The sequence below is a fragment of the Callospermophilus lateralis genome, chromosome 15 (assembly GCF_048772815.1).
Source record: "Callospermophilus lateralis isolate mCalLat2 chromosome 15, mCalLat2.hap1, whole genome shotgun sequence".
Taxonomy (NCBI): Eukaryota; Metazoa; Chordata; class Mammalia; order Rodentia; family Sciuridae; genus Callospermophilus; species Callospermophilus lateralis.
In genome coordinates this window covers 36399890-36419400 of record NC_135319.1, presented here as the reverse complement: position 1 = coordinate 36419400, position 19511 = coordinate 36399890, and the positions used below count along the sequence as shown (strand labels likewise).

At 37.0% G+C, this 19511-nt stretch overlaps 1 protein-coding gene across 6 annotated transcripts in view; it reads left to right on the top strand.

Moving 5' to 3' along the window:
• Jmjd1c (jumonji domain containing 1C) overlaps positions 1 to 11891 on the top strand; it is a 287493-nt gene extending 275602 nt beyond the window's left edge. For all 6 annotated transcript variants that reach the window (XM_076834248.1, XM_076834245.1, XM_076834244.1 and 3 more), the window contains 4 exons: positions 1338 to 1477; positions 2857 to 3033; positions 10554 to 10685; positions 10984 to 11891. In XM_076834248.1, the coding sequence (XP_076690363.1) occupies positions 1338 to 1477; positions 2857 to 3033; positions 10554 to 10685; positions 10984 to 11073 (539 nt within the window). In that variant the 3' untranslated portion in view covers positions 11074 to 11891. The remainder of the gene's footprint in view (positions 1 to 1337; positions 1478 to 2856; positions 3034 to 10553; positions 10686 to 10983) is intronic.
• Positions 11892 to 19511: the final 7620 nt, after the last annotated feature.

Genomic DNA, 19511 nt, shown 5'->3' with positions numbered 1-19511 from the left:
GAGTCGCTTTCTTTTGTCTTAAAAGATGATTAGGTGCGCACCTGTAATCACAGCAACTTGGGAGGCTGAGGCAGGAGGATTAAAAGTTCAAGGCCAGCCTTAGCAACTTAGTGAATCCCTAAGCAACTTAACAAGATCTTGTCCCGAATAATTTTTTTTAAAAAGGCTAGGGATGTAGCTCAGCAGTAAAGTGCCCCTGGGTTCAATCCCCAGTACCAAAAAAAGGGAAGAAGATTTATTTAAAATACTCACTGTAGTGAGTCGGGCACAGTGATACATGCCTATAATCCCAGCTGTTCAGTTTCAGAAGCTGAGGCAGGAGGATCACAAATTCAAGGCCATTCTGGGCAACATCATGAGACCATGCCTCAAAATAAAAAATATTACAGGCTGAGCATTTTCAGTGATAGAGCACCCCTGGATTCAATTCTCAGTACCACCAAAAAAAAAAAAAGGAAAAAAAATTTACCATATTGAATTCAAAAGTTTGCATGCTTCCAAAATTTTTTGTGCTTACACATAAATATAAGATATTTAGGGCTGGGGATGTGTGTGGCTCAAGCGGTAGCGCGCTCGCCTGGCATGTGTGCGGCCCGGGTTCGATCTTCAGCGCCACATACAAAAACAAAGATGTTGTGTCCGCCGATAACTAAAAAATAAATAAATAATAAAATTCATTCTCTCTCTCTCTCTCTCTCTCTCTCTCTCTAAAAAAAAAAAAAAAAAAAAGATGTTTAGTTTGTCGGCGTTTTAGAAGAATGGCCTTGTTTCTTCAAAACTACAGCTTTGTTGATAAAGAATTTGATTACATATTGACCATAATAGAGTATGAGGTCCCATAGGAATTAATCAGAATGTTTTTCATTAGTCACAGTAATAAGCAAATCCCTTCACCTCACTGAATCTCTTTACTCAAGTGTAAAATAGAGGTTATGATTCTTGACAACCATACTGTATAGTTACAGGAACCAACTGAATGATAATGGTCAAAAAAGTTCTTCATAAATTATGAAATGCTATGAGTCCAAGCCATTGTTAGGACCACCCCTTTGAGGACAGGGAGAATGCTGATTGAGTAAAAACTCTTGAATTTTCTTTTTCCTGCCCCTTGTTTTACAGAAAACAAACCAGGAAAATCACTATTGATCTTTCCTGTGGCACACAGGAAACAGTTCCAGTTTTCTGCTCTCAATAGTTTTGAATATAAAACTGGGTTTGACTCCTTTAAGAATACTGATCTACTCGGGCATTCTGCTGTTCTCATAAATCAGTTTTAGAAGATTTGGCTTTTTGGTAGTCTTCACTGACCAATTTGAAAATACTCTCCTATATTTTAGGAATACTCAAGAAATTTGAGGAAGAAGATTTGGATGACATTTTAAGGAAAAGATTGAAGGACTCAAGTGAAATTCCTGGTGCTCTGTGGCATATTTACGCTGGAAAAGATGTGGACAAGATAAGAGAATTTCTTCAAAAGGTATAATTTATGTTGCAGACAATTTATCTCTTCACTTTGAGTAAGGACTCAGTAATTTTTAGTTAGAAGGGATGGAATTTTTGTTGAAAATGAAAAGCTCCTTTGTCTTGCTTCTTTTAAAGGCCTGTTTATTTTGAGATTTGTATGGTGATTTCTCATTTCATAGTGCTCCCCTATCTTCCTTACCACCTTATAGTAAAGGACCAATGTGTTGATGAGCTAGGTATTAAGTTGGGTGGTGTAGAAACATCTAAAAAAGGATCGGATCTTTAAATTTCCTTAGAATCTGATTAATATGTTTGGCTCTTGACCTAGGTAGTGATTCTACTTTATGACATGATTTCTCAGTTATACTTTTTGGTTAGACTGAAATTTTGAGTAATCATACCTTTAATTGTTAGACATTCTTAAAGAAATTAACCCATCAACCTGAAATAATTGGTTCACACCCTTTGCTAAAATATTTTCATAATTTTGTAATTTGGGGGATTTTTTTATAAGGGAACATAAGTTGCTTATTTTATTATACTCCATCTTCTTTTTAAGGATTTCAAGTTCTTTCTGTGAAATAATGTAAAGAAAGTGAAAGGGCTTTAGCATTGTAACTCTCTTATCCCAGTAATAATTACCAATATTTTAATCTATAATGTGTGTCTTGTAAATCAAAAGATTATTTTAATGAGTAATTTCTGAAAAGGTCACAAGTAAATATTTCAACGATTAGAATGTAAACCCTAAAATGGTTTTTATCTTTGTACATGCATTAAGGGAGTGCAGGGGTGGGGGGCACTATCAAGAAATGTTTATGGGGGCTGGGGATGTGGCTCAAGCGATAGCGCGCTTGCCTGGCATGCGTGCGGCCCGGTTTCGATCCTCAACACCACATACAAAGATGTTGTGTCCGCCGAGAAATAAAAAATAAATATTAAAAAATTCTCTCTCTCTCTCTCTCTCTCTCCCACTCTCTCTTAAAAAAAAAAAGAAAAGAAAAAGAAATGTTTATGAAATCCATACATGTGAAGGCTTAGCTTTTGGTGGTTGGGGAACAACCATACTAAACTTTGCCTCATCTAGGTGTTGTACCCTTTAAACAATTGGTAAGGAAGGAAACCTGACAGATGAAAACTTCATAGAAAAAGGAGATGGTGAGAAAGGAATATGACTCACTCTATTAATAGCATTTCCGTGTGCTTTATTTAATATCCTTTGCTTTTTAAATTATTGCAGACTGTTTTTTCTTTAAGCACAATGATGGTTCTGTAAGATTCTGAGACCAAAGAATGTGCTATTATAAACTAAATAGATATTTAGCTAAAGAGGCTTTTCTTCTTTGGCCTTATATAAATGGGGTATATGTTTTATTTTAATCCATATTTCAGATTTCAAAAGAACAAGGCCTTGAAGTTCTACCCGAACACGATCCAATACGTGACCAAAGCTGGTATGTAAACAAAAAACTCCGCCAAAGACTGCTAGAAGAATATGGAGTCAGAACCTGTACTGTTATTCAGTTTCTTGGTGATGCCATTGTTTTGCCAGCAGGAGCACTTCATCAGGTACATACAAACTTTTTGACACACCTGTTGTTCAAAGAATAAACTCTGAAAAATTGTTCTGGGTGAAGATGTAAATGAAAAACAGAAGTAACAGAATAATCTGAAACAGTCTGTTTTCATTAATTATATTGCTAAAATGGCATTCTAGTGTTTAAAGAAATTTGAAATAATTGAATACTTTGAGAGCTTAAATTGTTTTAACATGAGCCAGGTTTGCATTTATATGTTGTCTCTGATTTTAGATACTTGAAATTTAATTTTTAAGGCCTCACAGGAGAAGTATAGAGGTATTATATACTCATATCTCATTAGTTGGGCCAGAAAGGGGTGAGGGGAGAATATCAAAGCTTTCTTTTAACAGGCTATAAGGTTATCAATCCACAGAATTATGCAGCTAGATGTATATAGTTCTTGATGTGTATAGTGGAAATGGCATAGAATAGCTGTTGGAGGGTATGAAAAATGAAATCTAAAGCACACAATGGATTCCTGTACGAAGAATGGCGCAAATAGCCCAGTTTAACTCTGTTAGTAATAAAATGTACAAGGGAAACCTGAGGAACACTCCCCCTAGTCTAATTTGTCTCATAGGTTGTTCACTACCTCTTCCATTTACCACCCAGTAATTGAGATATGTTTAATATGTATTCATTTGCCAAAGATTTTTTCTCACATTTTATAAACCTCCCCTTTCCTTCCTCTTCCTGCCCAGCTCCCCTTATTCTATCTACTGGTCTCCCTTCTATTGTTTTTGTTTTTGTGTTTTTTAAATTCTAATCAGTTATACATGACAGTGGAATGCACTTTGACACATTGTACACAAATGGAGCACAACTTCTCATTCTTCAGGCTGAGTGCAGAGTCACATCAGTAGTGTACTCATACATGTATATAGGGTAATAATGTGTATTTTATTCTACCGTCCTTCCCATCCCCACAAACCCACCCCTCCCTTCTTTCCTTCCCCTCATTCCTTTTCACAATCCAAAGTTCCTTCATTCTTCCTTACCCACCCCCCACCCCCACTATGGATCAGCATCCGATTATCAGAGAAAACATTAAGCATTTTTCTTTAAGACTGAGTAATATTCGATAGTGTATGTGTACCACATTTTCATCTGTTGAAGGGCATCTAGGTTGGTTCCATAGTTCAATAATAATTGTGAATTGAGCTGCTATAAACATTGCTGTGGTTGTGTCACTGCAGTAAGCTGATTTTTAAGTCCTTTGGGTATAAGCCGAGGAGTGGGTATAAGCCGAGGAGTGGGTAGCTGGGTCAAATAGTGGTTCCATTTCAAGTTTTCTAAGGAATCTCCATACCGCTTTCCAGAGTGGTTGGCACCAATTTGCAATCCCACCAGCAATACATGAGTGTACCTTTTCCCCCACATCCTCACAAACACTTGTTATTGCTCGCATTCTTGATATTTGCCATTCTGATTGGAGTAAAACATCTTTTTTTTTTTTTTGAAATTTTTTAATATTTATTTTTCAGTTTTCGGCAGACACAACATCTTTGTATGTGGTGCTGAGGATTGAACCCGGGCCGGACACATGCCAGGCCAGCGTGCTACTGCTTAAGCCACATTCCTAGCCCAAAACATCTCCTTTTTTTACCCAAAGTTCCTTCAACCAGTTGGCTAGTTTTTGTCCCTTACAATTCTACCTTTATGAAAACTTTCATTTATTGGAACATATAATATGTATTCTTTCAATCTGGCTTTTCTTACTTAACAAATGCATTTGAGATTCAGCCATGTTATGTATGTATTATTTGGTTCCTTTTCATGGCTGGGTATTTGTTTCTTTTTATTTATTTTTCCATTTTTTAAAGGCTGTTTTTTTTTTAAATCTCTTTACTAACTGAAATATATTTGTATTATTTTCAGTTTGAGGCTATAGAAAATAAAGCTACTATAAACATTTGCATACAGCTTGTGGGTGAACACAGCTTTTCATTTCTGTTAGGTAAATAGTGCTTAGTGGGATTGCCTGGACATGTGAATTAGAAACTGCCAGGTTGCTCTCTAAAGTGGTTATACCATTTCCTTTCTCCAAAGTAGTGCTATATGCATTTTAGTTCCTCTATGTCTTCTCTCAATGCTTGTTACTATCAGTTTTGTTTTAAAACCGATCTTATAACTTTGTAGTGCTATCTCATTGTGGTTTAAATTTGTATTTCCCCCTTTGGTATGGGGATTGAACCCAGGATTACTTGACCACTAAATTACATTCTCAGCCTTTTTATTTTTTATTTTGAGACAGGGTCTTACAAAGTAACTGAGGCTATCCTTAAACTTGAAATTCTCCTGCCTCAGGCTCCCTAGTCAACTAGGATTATAGGTGGGTGCCACCACACCCAGCAATTTGTACTTTCTTAATGTCTAAATAGAATGTAAGTTTCATAAAGAGATTTTTGATTTTGACCTTTTATTTTTTGCAATACAAGGGATAGGGATCAAACCCAGGACCTCACACATGCTAGGCAAACTTTCTACACTGAGCAACAATCCCAGCCATAACATTTGTGTTTTTCAATGTCCCCTTGCCATACTTAAAATAAATATTAGTAAATCTGTTTATAAAGACCTGAAAAATATGTTCTCATTTGCAACATATTTTTGCACAAAATTGTACTTTTTTATAAAATTTATATATATGCATAAACATACACATTCTCGTGTGTGTGTGTGTAGTGTTCTTTGTATAGACATGCAGAGTTTTACTTCTTCCTATATTTTCTCTGGGTACTATGGAAAATTCACCTGAGTTGGAAGTTAATTTAAGTTTTCACTAGGTACAAATAAACATCAAAAGACATAGTTTATTTGGAAATGTATAGAAAAGTCAGATAGTATATAGAAAGCAAATTTCATATTATTCTGATGTCTGCCAGTAAAGTGATGAATGATCAAATCATTAACTTCTTTGCTCCATATTTTGGCAAGAAATTGCCAGCTATAAAATCGGGAAGTTCTACTTTCCCTTTTCTATGTAGTATGATAATGACAGCACAGTCACAGTATTGAGAGGTTGTTGCCCTCTACTTAAATATAGTAGTAACGGGTTTTGCTTTGGTTTTTTTTTTTGTTTTGTTTTGTTTTGTTGTTGTAGTTTTGTTTTGGCAGAAGTAAGGATTGAACCCAGAGGCACTTTTTTTTTTTTTTTTTTTTTTGAAAACATGATTGAATCCAAGGGTGCTTAACCACTGAGCCACAATTTTTTATTATTTTTTTATTTACAGATAGGGCCTCACTAAGTTTAAGTCTTTCAGGTTGACCTTGGACTTGCAATCTTCCTGCCTCAGCCTCCAGAGTCACTGGGATTACAGGCATAAGCCACTGCACCTGTCTCCAGCCCTTTTTCATTTTGAATCAGGGTCTCACTAAATTGCCCAGGCTGGTCTCAAACACGAATCCTCCTGCTTTAGCCTCCTAAATTGCTGATAATACAGGCATATGCCACCATGCCAGGCAATAGTAATGTTAGTTTGAGAGAGAATTCAAGGAAAGTGATAAGAACTCTGTTTACAATATTAATTTTTATTTGATATACATTATTTCCAGCCTATTAGGGTCTTAGCAGTACTGCAAATGTTCATTTATGGTTCAACACTTAGACTAAAGGTGGCCCTCAAAATAGTACAGACTCTAAATCAGTATTTCTCATTCTTTAGCATACATTAGAATTTCCTGAGCAGCTTTATCAGACACAGATTGCTATACCCCACCTCCCAGAGTTTCTAATTAATTAGATCTAGGGAAGAAAGAAATTTTTCCCAAGGAATGCTTAATGTTACTGTCAGGCACTACACTTTGAAAAACCATACAAATTAGAAGCCCTTGTGAGCCCAAGGTACCCATCAAAAAACTTTCAACCAAGTGATACTCAAACAAAAACCAGTAATGCTAGGGAAGAAACACCATTCTTTTGCCTGTCAACAGTGAGTATTTCCAGAAACTAAACTAAGAGAGGAGTTCTGGTGTGTGTCTTGTAGCCACAGCACTGTTATTCTATGAACCATTCTAAAATGGCAGTTTTGTAGGGCTGGGCATGATGGCACATGCCTGTAATCCCAGGGACTCAGGAAGCTGAGGCAATCTCAAGTCTCAAGCCAGTCTCAGCAAATTAGCAAGGCCCTAAGCAACGTAATGAGACCCTATCTCAAAATTAAAGGGATAGCCAGGGATAAAATGCCCCTGGGTTCAATTCCTAGTACCCACACCCAGCCCAAATCTTTTGTTGGTAAACAACTCAGTATGTGAAACTCTTCCTTTACATTCCTAGACAAAACAGCTAGACCTTGACCTCCAATGTTTACTTTGTCACAGCCATAGCTTCCAAGTGACCTTTATTTAAACTGCAACAACTAAAACTCAAGTCTAGAGCCAGTGCTCTAACATAGTCCCCAGCAAACTAAATAGATAGATAATTGCATCTTTTTTTTTTTTTAAGGTTGTTTTTTTAAGCCACTATGTTTCAGGGTAATTCATTTTTTTTTTTTTAAGAGAGAGGGAGAGAGAATTTTTTAATATTTTATTTTTTAGTTATCGGCAGACACAACATCTTGGTTTTGTATGTGGTGCTAAGGATTGAACCCGGGCTGCACGCATGCCAGGCGAGCGCGCTACCGCTTGAGCCACATCCCCAGTCCCATAATTGCATCTTTTTTTTTCCATGCATTTCTCTCTTATTTTTTGAAGAACCTACAAGGTAAAAAGTAGATTTTTTTCCATTTTATAGAGGATGAAATTATGTTACAAAAAAGATGAGTAATGAATTTGTGATCTCAAACCATGTGGATTTTACATCTTTAATGATAAATTTTCCTTAAATTGCTGAATCCCACAGCAGTCATGTCATAATCAGAAAATTACTGCCAAATAATTATAAAATTTGTAAGATATAAAGTATATAAAGTAGATACTAAATACAGACACTTCAATATTTTGTTGAAGCTATTGACTGTATAATTAAACATTTTCAAAAGGTATAATTTATTTAAAATTTGGTAAAATTTATGTGTAGTTTTAAAAGCTATTCATAATGAATTTATAATATTTTTAAATTGTATATTTTTTTCCATTTATATGACCAGTTATATATAATTACAACTGATTCTTTAAGAGAAGTATAAGAAAGGAAGTCTAGGAAATGAAGTATAAATGACTCAAGACATGGCAGAAAAAAGGGATGAGTAGCCAGCTGTAGAGGAGCATGCCTATAATCCTGGCATCTTGGGAGGGTAAGGCAGGAGGATCGCAAGTTAAGGCCAGTCCCAACAACTTGGTGAGGACTGAGAAACTTAGTGAGACCCCATCTCAAAAATTAAGAGCTGAGGATGTAGCTCAGTAGTAAAGGAAGCTATAAATCCCCAGTACAACAAAGAGGCGTGGAATAAATGGAATGGGAAGGTTCGAAGTCTTTAAAACTGAACTCTTACCTCTTAAAACTAACCCTCAGTCCTTTAAGGAAATACAACATCCTATAAGTGCTAATAGAACTCAACATTCTGGGCTTTGGGTTTTGTTTGTTATGGTGGGGTTACCAGGAATTGGAACCCATGGGCACTTAACCACTCAGCCACATCCACAGCTCTTTTCATTCTTTAAAATTTTGAGATAGTGTCTCTCTCACTAAGTTGCTTAGGACCTTGGAGTTGCTGACAAGTGGCCTCGAACCTCAAATCCTGCTACCTCAGCTACCTGAGTCCCTGGGATTACAGGTGTATGCCACCATACCCAGCTAAAACTCGACATTCTGAAAGTCATAAACTGTCAAAAATGGACAGAATCAACTTTTTTTAGAATCTGGAATCTAATCAAAAACTCTCAGTAACCCAGAGACTAATGAAGAAAAGGGCAGCTAATTTTTGATATTGAGGGAAATCTCTTCAGGCACTGATGACCACTGAAATAATGGAATACAGACTTCAATGACTATACTGAACAAGAAATTCAGCCTCTGAGAAGAAATTGGTAAAACTTACTAAACAATGACTGGTCCTCAGTGATCAACAACAAACAACTCTGAGGCAGGAGAGAATCTGATTATTACAGTTAACACATTTACAAAGTTCAGATACCCAATTTAAAAAAAAAAATTTACAAGGCATGCACACAAAAAAGGAAAATGTCTCATTCAAAGGAGAAGATATATTGACAGAAATATTCCCTGAGGAGTTCAGATATTGAAGTTAGACAACAGTCAAATAAACTCAAAAAGTTTAAGGAAAGCCTGAATAAATAAAAAACTAAAGGAAACCAGGAAAATGATGGATGACCAAAATGAGAATACAAATAAAGAACTTGTAAAACCTAGAAATTTTGGGACTACAAGTGATTTTAAGACATGCTAGAACTAGACCTACCAAAAGGTATATACTGAACCAGGCATGGGTAATACACACCTGTAATCCTAGCTACTCAGGTACTCACAAAGCAAGAAGATCACAAGTGTGAGGCCAACCTGGGCAACTTAGACCCTGTCTCAAAATTAAGATTTTAAAAAGGGCCATGGAAGTAGCTCACTGGTAGAGCACTTGCTTAGCGTGCACAGGATACCGGATTCAATCCCCAATACCAAAAACCAAAGGTATATACTAAAACTTTGAAGGACTTAACTCTTCACCCTCCTCGCAGCATGTTCAAGTAAGTAAAAAGAGAAAGAGCATTTAGAAGCTCTGTGATGGAATTAGACACTTAATGTAAGTTGATGTTAATAATATCTAATATAAAACATCTATTAGACAAGATGTCAGGGAAGTTGGGCTTTTGTTGACTTGCTTTTCATTGGCTAATTTGTCTTGGGACAAGCACTGAACATCTCACCCATAGTGGGCTGTTCTGTGAAACATTATCTGTTCTTAACTGTACAGAACAGCTAAAACTGTCAGGCATATACAATGCATTATATTGGCTGGTTTCTTATTAAAACTGTTTAATCAGGGAGGAGAAAGCTTTTTTGAAAAACTGTTGTACTAAAAAGCCACAGGAAATTGGAGTCTATTTAATTGGCTAATTTGAAAGAAAGACACAAATAACCAAAATCATAGTACAATTTTGAAACTCATTTATGATCATTTTTCTTCCTCATTCCTAACAAACTGAACCACATTTCTTTTTCTTTATGCTCTGGTATGAGTTAACAGTAAAAGCCAAAGAAACAGCATCAAACATACTCAGATTTTGATTGCTTTGTTGATTCTTTCTAGTTACCAGTCTAAAAAGTCCATCTTAACAAAATTTAGGATCCAGTTATCAGCCTTTCCAAAGGGTTTCTGAAGTTTTTTTGTAGTTGTTGTTGTTGTTTGTTTTTTATCAGTTAAAAATATTTCCTTTACCAAGTCACTTTCAATGAAGCTTTTCAGTGGAAAGTGTGGTGTTCTGCCTTGAAATCCATTTGCTACTTGGGAAAAACTAAATCTGGTTAAAATTAAATCTCTTTTGGTTTTAGACTGTGGCTTTTCTTTGCTCCTACCTCATTAGATTTATATTACACAAGTTTTCTTTTGGAAATAGGTACAGAATTTTCACAGCTGTATTCAGGTAACTGAAGACTTTGTGTCCCCAGAACATCTTGTACAGTCATTTCACTTAACACAGGAACTGAGACTTTTGAAGGAAGAAATCAATTATGATGATAAGCTCCAGGTAAGAAATGAATGTTCAGTCCCTTTATATTGAGAAAATAAATTATATGCATAATAGTTTAGGCAGTCATTGCCTGGTTTGTTACAACAAGCTAACCGAAGATTAATATTAATGTGTATTTAATTCTATGAATTTTATAACTTTTGGCTTAGCAACACTTTTAAATTTTGACATTTTTGTTATTGAATTTGGCTTTCCTAGGTCCCCATTAAAATTATTAATATTTTTTAGCATGGTGGTTGTCATTTGTCAGTCTCTCTCCAGCTCAAGTGATGAGAAATGTCAATATCTCTTTCAGGTTAAAAATATCTTGTATCATGCAGTCAAAGAAATGGTGAGAGCTTTGAAGATACATGAAGATGAAGTAGAGGATATGGAAGAAAATTAAGTGTGGTCCTGTTTGATGATTTTAGACTGTAGAACCGGGATTACCTCCCCTTGAATGATGACATGTGTGCACACTGACTTAAGCTTCACAAAACCATCAGTGCCAAGAAATTCTCTTTGTAGTGATTACTTGTTACTGACACCACAGCAGTATAGCATATGTCACAGCTCCTGTGATTCAATGTCCTAAAACAAGCTAAATTTAAAAACAGCACTTCAGAGCTGTTTCTGTATCATAGTGTATATGATGTTTGTGAAAATGTCAGATTTAAAATGATGTATTTATTTTTGGTAAAAAAAAAAATTCTATGCTATATTGTTGATCAAGTGTAAATGTGCCCTTGTACAGTTTAATAAGATAACTGATATTTTTCACTACATTGAGACAGTTACTGTGAGAATAGGACACAAACACCAGCTATTGCCTGCGTTTGGGAAATTGCTGAATCGCACAGCAGTCATGTCATAATCAGAAAATTACTGCCAAATAATTGTAAAATTTGTAAGATATAAAGTATATAAAGTAGATACTAAATACAGACACTTCAATATTTTGTTGAAGCTATTGACTGTATAATTAAACATTTTCAAAAGGTGTAATTTATTTAAAATTGTCTCATTTTGGTAAAATTTATGTGAAGTTTTAAAAGCTAAATATTAAACTTAATATGCTATGTAAATATATACATATATACATTTAATGATGTATTTTTTTAAAACATTGGCTTGCTTTTGTTAAAGTGCAAGTGTTACATATGGCTTTGTACATTAAAGTTAAAAGGGGTTTTACATTTTCCATTAAAAAGACTTTATCAGAAATTGGATTACTTAGTTCTTCCTCTTTTGACATATATTACTGGGACAGACAAGAGCTTGCAGTTGAGAGTTTGAACATGCATAATACTAAGCTGTATGACTCCAGTGAGTTGCATTAATTTAGAGTCTTGATTTTAATAGCTCAGCTGGCTACTTGAGGTGTTATAGGCCTAACTCTTGAATTACTGGAAATATGTATTTCTCCACTGACATCTGCAAAATATTATGAAAAAAAAAATGCCAGGCACAGTGCTGCACATTTGTAACCATATCGAACTTGGTAGGATCACTAGTTCAAGGCCAGTCTCACCAACTTAGCAAGACCCTGTTTCAAAATAAAAAGGGTTGGGGATATGGATGGGTGGGTAAGTGCCCCTGGGTTTAATCTGCAGTATGGAAAAAGAAAGGGGGTGGGGTGGGGAGGGACTCTATAGCCCAAGTGTTTTCTTTTCCCGGTATTTTCCTGATTGTTTTGATTATTTGGGTGGTTTGGTTTTTTGTTTCTGGTTTTGTTTTTTTGTCTACCATTTTTTAGCTCCACATAGACTGTTTTGTCACTGTCCACCCAAAGTTGAGCCAGGATTGTGAGCAAGTACCTTTCATGTGAACTCCCAACACCTGGCACAAGGATTAATGGGATGGCTAACTAGCCAGGAAAGAAATTTCTCTAAAGAAAGGAAATTGGGCTGAGAAATACTTAATATGATTTTGTGAGCTATGACTTTTTTAAGATTTCCCTGGGAATGTAGCCCAGTTGGAATAGCATTTACCTAGCATGTGTGAGGCCCTAGGTAAGTTCAATCCCCAGGACCACAAAAACAAGACTTCCCAGTTGACTCACTTATTTTTACATATTTATTTTTGTGCTGCTGGGGATTGAACCCAGGGCCTTTACCCCTGAGCTACATCCCAAGCCCCGTGAGCTTTGACTTTTTAATAACCATTTTTTTCAAATATGCCTCAACTAATTGTAGTTTCTTTTGCCCTGATGCTTTTGTATGTTATATCTGATTTAAGTTTTTATACGAAATTAAAGGCAAGATAATTCTGGATTTTACCACCTGCTGGTCCCCTGAGTCTGCCAAGAGCCAATGTCTATGGTGATTTTTCTCCCCCAAAGCATTTGCCTCTTTCAGTATTGCTTAAGCCACTTTTTAACCATACTACAACCCCTTTCATATATCTGAAGCCAAGGAATTTCCGGCCAGGCAGTGGCTGAAAACTTGATTGATAATATTATTCTATCTGTAGTCTGAAGAGTATTGCCATGCTCTGAATTTCATGCTAGTAAACTAATTTGTGCTAAGTTTAGGGTGGAGAGAGAACACTGTTGTGCTTATATCATTAAAGATATTTGTAAACTTTGGAAGGCTGGGGAATTGCAAGTATATCCCTGCCCCTTTTTTTATTTTTTATTTTGAGGCTGGCCTCAAATTTGTGATCCTCCTGCCTCAGCCTTCCAAAGTCCCTGGATTTGCAGGCATGTGCTACCTTGCCTGACTAAATGTGTAAAACAGAAATATCAATATCAAGGAAATGTTCAGAGCAAAACTTGTGCTGAGTAGTTAGGACCTTCCCATTTTAGTATATAATGTTCTATGGATTTCTTTTTCTGAATAATGAATATACGAGTGTTTGAATCCGTTTCTTTTCTATTGTGGGAATTTAAACACATAAGAAATCAGTCTGTTACTTCCATTTTTCGGGTTTGGGTTTAATTGTGTTATAAGATTGGTGAACTTAAGAAAAGTGCTCTCATAACTTTATTTTACTCTGTATGCACATATTGAATATATATATATAGAGAGAGATAAATTCAGTATGTTCTGTGCTAGATTCCAACCTATCAAAAATTTTCTGCAGACCAGATTAGATAAGCACTTTCAGCCTTGGGGAGGAAAAAAAGAGAAAATGGTTTAGTTAACATTCAATACATTGTGCATTATGAATTAAGGTGTAGCACGCTGACCAAAATACAAAGCTTATACCATTCTCATGTTACCAAGAGTCAGACTTGGAAGCTTCCTAATTGCGAAGTTATTACAACTTTGGTTCCTTAATAGGTTTACCTAGGTAATTACACCTTGAAGCCACATGGGAAGTGTGAAAGCTGAGTAATAAAGTACTTAGATTCCCACAGTAACCTATTTTGTATTGGTACTAAGGGTTGAACCCAGGGGTACTTTACCACTGAGCTACACCTCCAATCCTTTTTTTTTTTTTTTTCAATAGTTTTTTTTACATGTTGTCGGACCTTTATTTTATTCATGTGTTTATATGCAGTGCTGAGAATCAAACCCAGGGCCTCTCTAAATTGCTAAGGCTGGGCTTGAACTTGCGACCCTCCTGCCTTGCCCTCCAGAGCTGCTGGGATTACAGGCATGCACTTCCACACCCAGGTACCTGGGGGGTTTTGTTTTGTTGTTTTGGTACCAGGGATTGAACTCAGGGGCACTCCACTGACCCACATCTGCACCCCTATTTTGTATTTTATTAAACGTTGGCAGGCTACATCCAGGTCACTAGCTGTATAGGAAGTGGAGTTCCCTTTTGTTAATAGGGTGGTTTTTACAGCTGACTCAGCTTTCCCATAAGCTCAGTAGGTTGGGATGGAGATCAGTGGTACAGTGCTTACTTACTATGCATAAGACCCTGGGTTCAATCCCTAGCACCACCTAAATCAAAAGTCAGCTCAATGTAAATGAATCATCCAGATGCAGCCAGGATTGGAGGATTGCCCTTTTCTGGTTTTTGTCTTTGAAAATACCTCAGCCCTGTGGCCAATGAAGGGGGATGTCAAGGATGTGGATTGCTGTATAGGGATCAGAGCTGAAATACCTTGAGAGGAGATGCATTCTAAGGACAAGTGAGGAGTTCAACGCTGTCTCCCAGCCCTCTAGTCTTTGACCCTAAATTTGACAGGTATGAAAGATGTGAACAGTGGGGGGTCAACAATACAAAGAGAAGTACAAAGCCAGATAGAACTGATTCCTTTCCCAAGAAGAGCAGTGTGATCTTCTCTGCCATCACAGAGGATGGTGACTCCCTCACGGGTCTGTCACAGTTCCAGAAGAGGGGAGAAAACAGTCATAGTAGGTAGTAGTTCATGGTAAAGGAGATATAGGAATTGTAATATGAGGGTGAACAGGATAGTGTATCTTACAACTTATTCAATAGCATTTATTGAGCTGTTATTGAGTATTTAGCTGTTACGTGTTTTGACGCTGGCAATATGATGGTCAAAAAAGATACTTCTAGAGTGTCCCATCTGTGCTAAATACTAGGTGACCAGTATTTAACAAATATTTGGAAAGGGTGTAATTTTGCCTAATGTTAGGCAAGGCTTCAGAGAGGAGGTGGCATTTGCACAATCCCTCAAAGAATAGGGGGACAGGGGAGCAGATATCTTGGGCATAGACTGCCTTTTTAGAAAGCTCTTTTCCATAAACCCCTCTGCTGTTTTGAGATTTCCACCATACTTTCAAAAGTGATTTACAGAATCACAGCTCTTATTCTTTTAGAGGACTGGAGGAGAAGGAGCTAGCTTCTTGAAACTTCCTTTATAAGAAGGTAATATCAAGTAGACAAATCATCAGATATGTAGAGACTGACATTCTGAGGTGTTCAAAAAAGTCGAATATATGCAACCAAATATACTGTCCCCTAATTCTTTGGAAGTGGGTAATCCATGTGTGACATGCATAGGAACTTAACAAAAATAATTTCAGAAACTAGAAATGACTCGTTTTGCAGAAACATGTTCAACAAGAAACTTTTGGAAAGCAAATATTCCACAGATGAAGGAGAAAGGCCTATATAATGTTTTAGGAAAGGAGATTATATAATCAGTTCCTGAAAAGTCACTGCACTATCTGAAGTTCACAGTGAAAACCACAAAACTTATAAGGAATAAAGCTTTAGGACATAACACAAAACTTCAACAGTGACACATTATAAAAGAAAAAAAAAAACCTGGGATTACACTTTTTTTGGTGAAACCAGGGCCTGAAGCATACTAAGGAAGCACTCTTCTGTTGAGCTACACTCCTAGTCCTATATTTTTTGTTTTTTTTCACCACTATAAGAGGAAGACCTGACAAGATCAATTTTAGAGGAAAAATTTATTTGGGGCTCAAGAGTTTCAGAGGTCTCAGCCCATAGATGGCCACCTCCATTGCTCTGGGCCCCAGTTGAGACAGAACATGTGACAGGAAAGCAGCTCTCCAGCCACACCCTACCTGCCCACAGTTAACCATATCAGTGGATTAATGCACTAGTTAGGTTTAAGCATTCATACACCCAGTCATTTCACCTCTCAAATGAGCTTTTCAGGGAACAACTCCCATCTAAGTCACAATGCACATTGAATGTTTAAAAATAATAAATACTACAAATACAGGCTTTCTACCTTGAAGACCTAAAGTTTGCTTATGGAAGTAGTAATCATCACAAGGGTTGATTTGAGTCATAAAGTAACTGGTAGAAGGACGGTTATGTGAGATCAAAGGGAAAGGTAATAGCAGATATAATTGGGTACAGATCAGTACTACCACCATAACTAGGAAATAGTTGTGTACATTCATTTCAGTTTTTCTTGCAGGAGAAATTGCCAAATAAACAGTTCACATTCTGCTAAAGTTGTACCCTTGTATATTAATCGTATTGGAACAAATTTTGCATGTTCAAACCAAACCATTAGAACTGACCTGACTATACAACAAAAGATTCTTTGAATCAAAGCTTCTAAGCCGATGAAGCCATAGGATCTCAAACATTAGGAATTTCGCACATCTGTTTAGTGGTCATCATATAACTTGATCTATCATTTTCATGTTACCTCCCATGAGATAGGAGTAGCAGTTCAACCCATTTAGATTAAGTCCAGTGCCATCGTCACATATCTTCTAAGTACTATACAAGCTGCAGAATATTTGTTACTTTCACACATTAAGAGTTAGGGATGACTTTGTTAGAAGTATTCCATTCACATATCTCAAACTTAGTTATTAACTAATTTTTCAGAGTCAATCTAGTGTGTTCCAGTGTTTGAACACATATTCCACAGTGCTCAGTGGCCCAGGAGCCAGTATTGTCAACTAAACTTTGGGGAGGGGTTTGTTTGAAAGTAGAGGACTATAGGGGTGTGACTCAATGTAGAGTGATTGCCTAATGAATGTGTGATGCCCTAGATTCAATCACTAGTACCAAGAAAGATTCTCATTTTTATTTGTATCCTTGGTTCCTTCACCCTTAATCCTATCATACCTGTAATGCCCCACCTTCTTAATTTTATTCCTGATTTAGTACCTATGTTAGAGAAGCAGGCTAAGAACTGCAAAAATTTATCCGACCTTCACTCCAATTCAGGACTACTGAACAATCCTAATGAACAAGACTATTCCAAATATTTTCTGATTCTCCAGACCCAGTGCCTAACTGTGCCCCCCTCACTTTTAGAAAATGGAAGGATAATCCACTTAAGACTCCTTTACCTTTTTTGAGGTGGTGAGGGAGATACTGGGGGGCTTTACCACTGAGCCACATCCCCAGATCTTTTTAATTTTTACTCAGAGCTTCACTAAATTGCTGAGGTTGGCTTTGAATTTGTAATCCTCCTGCCATGGCCTCCAGTAGTTGCTGGGATTACAGGCATGTGCCACCATGCCCAAGGTCCCCATTTTATTTTTTGATAGGATATCACTAAATTGTTGATGCTGGTCTTGAATGGGACCCTATACCTCAGCCTCTGAATTCACTGGGATTCAGGCCTGTGTCACTGAACCTGGCACGGGTCAGCCTTGAGATTAAACCCTAGCAGCAAAACATGAAAAGCATGAGCAGACAGGAAATAAGTGGGCAAGCCTCTCATCCCTGTGCCAATTTGGCCCAGTTCTTAAAGACATTTTATCTTTTAAATCAGTTATCTGTATCTGTTCTAGACAAGGCAAGTTAATTAAGGTATAAACCAGATCCTTGTCTTCCACAGCCAATCTGGCAATGACCACAAAGGAACCAGTTTCTCACTGTCCACCAGATGGCACTGTTGGTCAGCAATGGCTTTTATAAAAGGAGGCACACTTCCCACTTTAATGTGAAAATACCCTTTAAAGAAAAAAGCCAGGTGCAACGGCTCGGAAGGCTGAGACAGGCTTGGAAGACTGAGACAAGAGAACCGCAAGTTCAAAGCCAGCCTCAGCAACCCAGAGAAACCCTGTCTCTAAATAAAATACAAAATAGGACTGAGGCTGCGGTTCAGTGGTTGAGTGCCCCTGAGTCTGAAGCACTAAGATTTCAAGTTCAAAGCCAATCTGGGTCATTTAGGAAACCCTGTCTCAAAAGGGCTGTGGATGCCCCTTGGTGGTAATATGCTTGCCTACCATGCATGAGGCCCTGTGTTCAATACCTACTACCAAACAACAAAGACAGCAGTGGTGCACTTCTGTACTTCCAGTGGCTCCAGGCAGCTCCATAGGATCCTGAGTTCTGACAGTAGGATCCTGAGTTCAAAGTCAGCCTCAGCAATTTGGTGAGGCCAAAGAAACTTTGGGACACCCTCTCTCTAATAAAATATATAAAGATGCTGAGGATGTGACTCAATGATTAAGTGCCCTTGGGTTCAATCCCCAGTACAAAAAAAAAAAAAAAAAGACAAGGCATTTAAGTTAAACACACATTCAAGGTTATCCAGTTGACCTGTGAATAAGGAAAACAACTCAGTGAGACCCTGTATCTAAATTAAAAAAAAAATACAAAATAGGGCTGGGGATATGGCTCAGTGGTGGAGTGCTCCCAATTTCAATCCCAAGTACAAAAAAAAGAGATGTATGCATGTATATTCACACACATATACATATAGAATATACATGTATGTAAACAAAATATTTGTATGTGAGACACAAAAGTACCCAGTGTAAAAAGCAATAAGTTCCTGTATTTTAATATCTTGAATTCACTTGAAAAAATATGTGCATTTCAATAATCTTGATAAAACACTAAATGAGAAAACAATTTTTGAAAAAAAAAATTTTTTTTGTACCCGGGATTGAACTCAGGGCACTCAACCACTGAGCCCCATCCCCAGCCCTATTGTTATATCTTATTTAGAGACAGGGTCTCCCAGAGTTGTTTAACACCTAGCCATTGCTGAGACTGGCTTTGAACTAGATATTCTCCTTTCTCAGCCTCCAAAGCCACTGTGTTTACAGGCATGTGCCACTGCGCCTGGCAAGAAACTGATTATTTTGAAAATAACTTCCTCCTATTACATTTTTTTCTTAAGCAAGATTTCCAGGTTGCATGAATTACCTGTGATTACCATGGCAATATGATCTAGATAAAAGTATTACTAATACTATTGAGTTTTTCAAAGAAACGTATTCTGAAAAGATGAAAATGAGAACTTGGGATCAGGCGTTTTCACACCCAGTTATTTATCTGACATAATTTTAAGATGGTTTCATCTGCAACATAATAAGACAGGAAAAAATATGACTTCTGCATGGTCTCTTCACCCTTCCTACTTAGGCTACTTTCCTCACTGAACATGGGAGCCTAACCCTACCCACTGAGCCCAATGAAGTCCTCACTCCCTCGGGAGACAATATGTGCCTCAGTCCCACAATT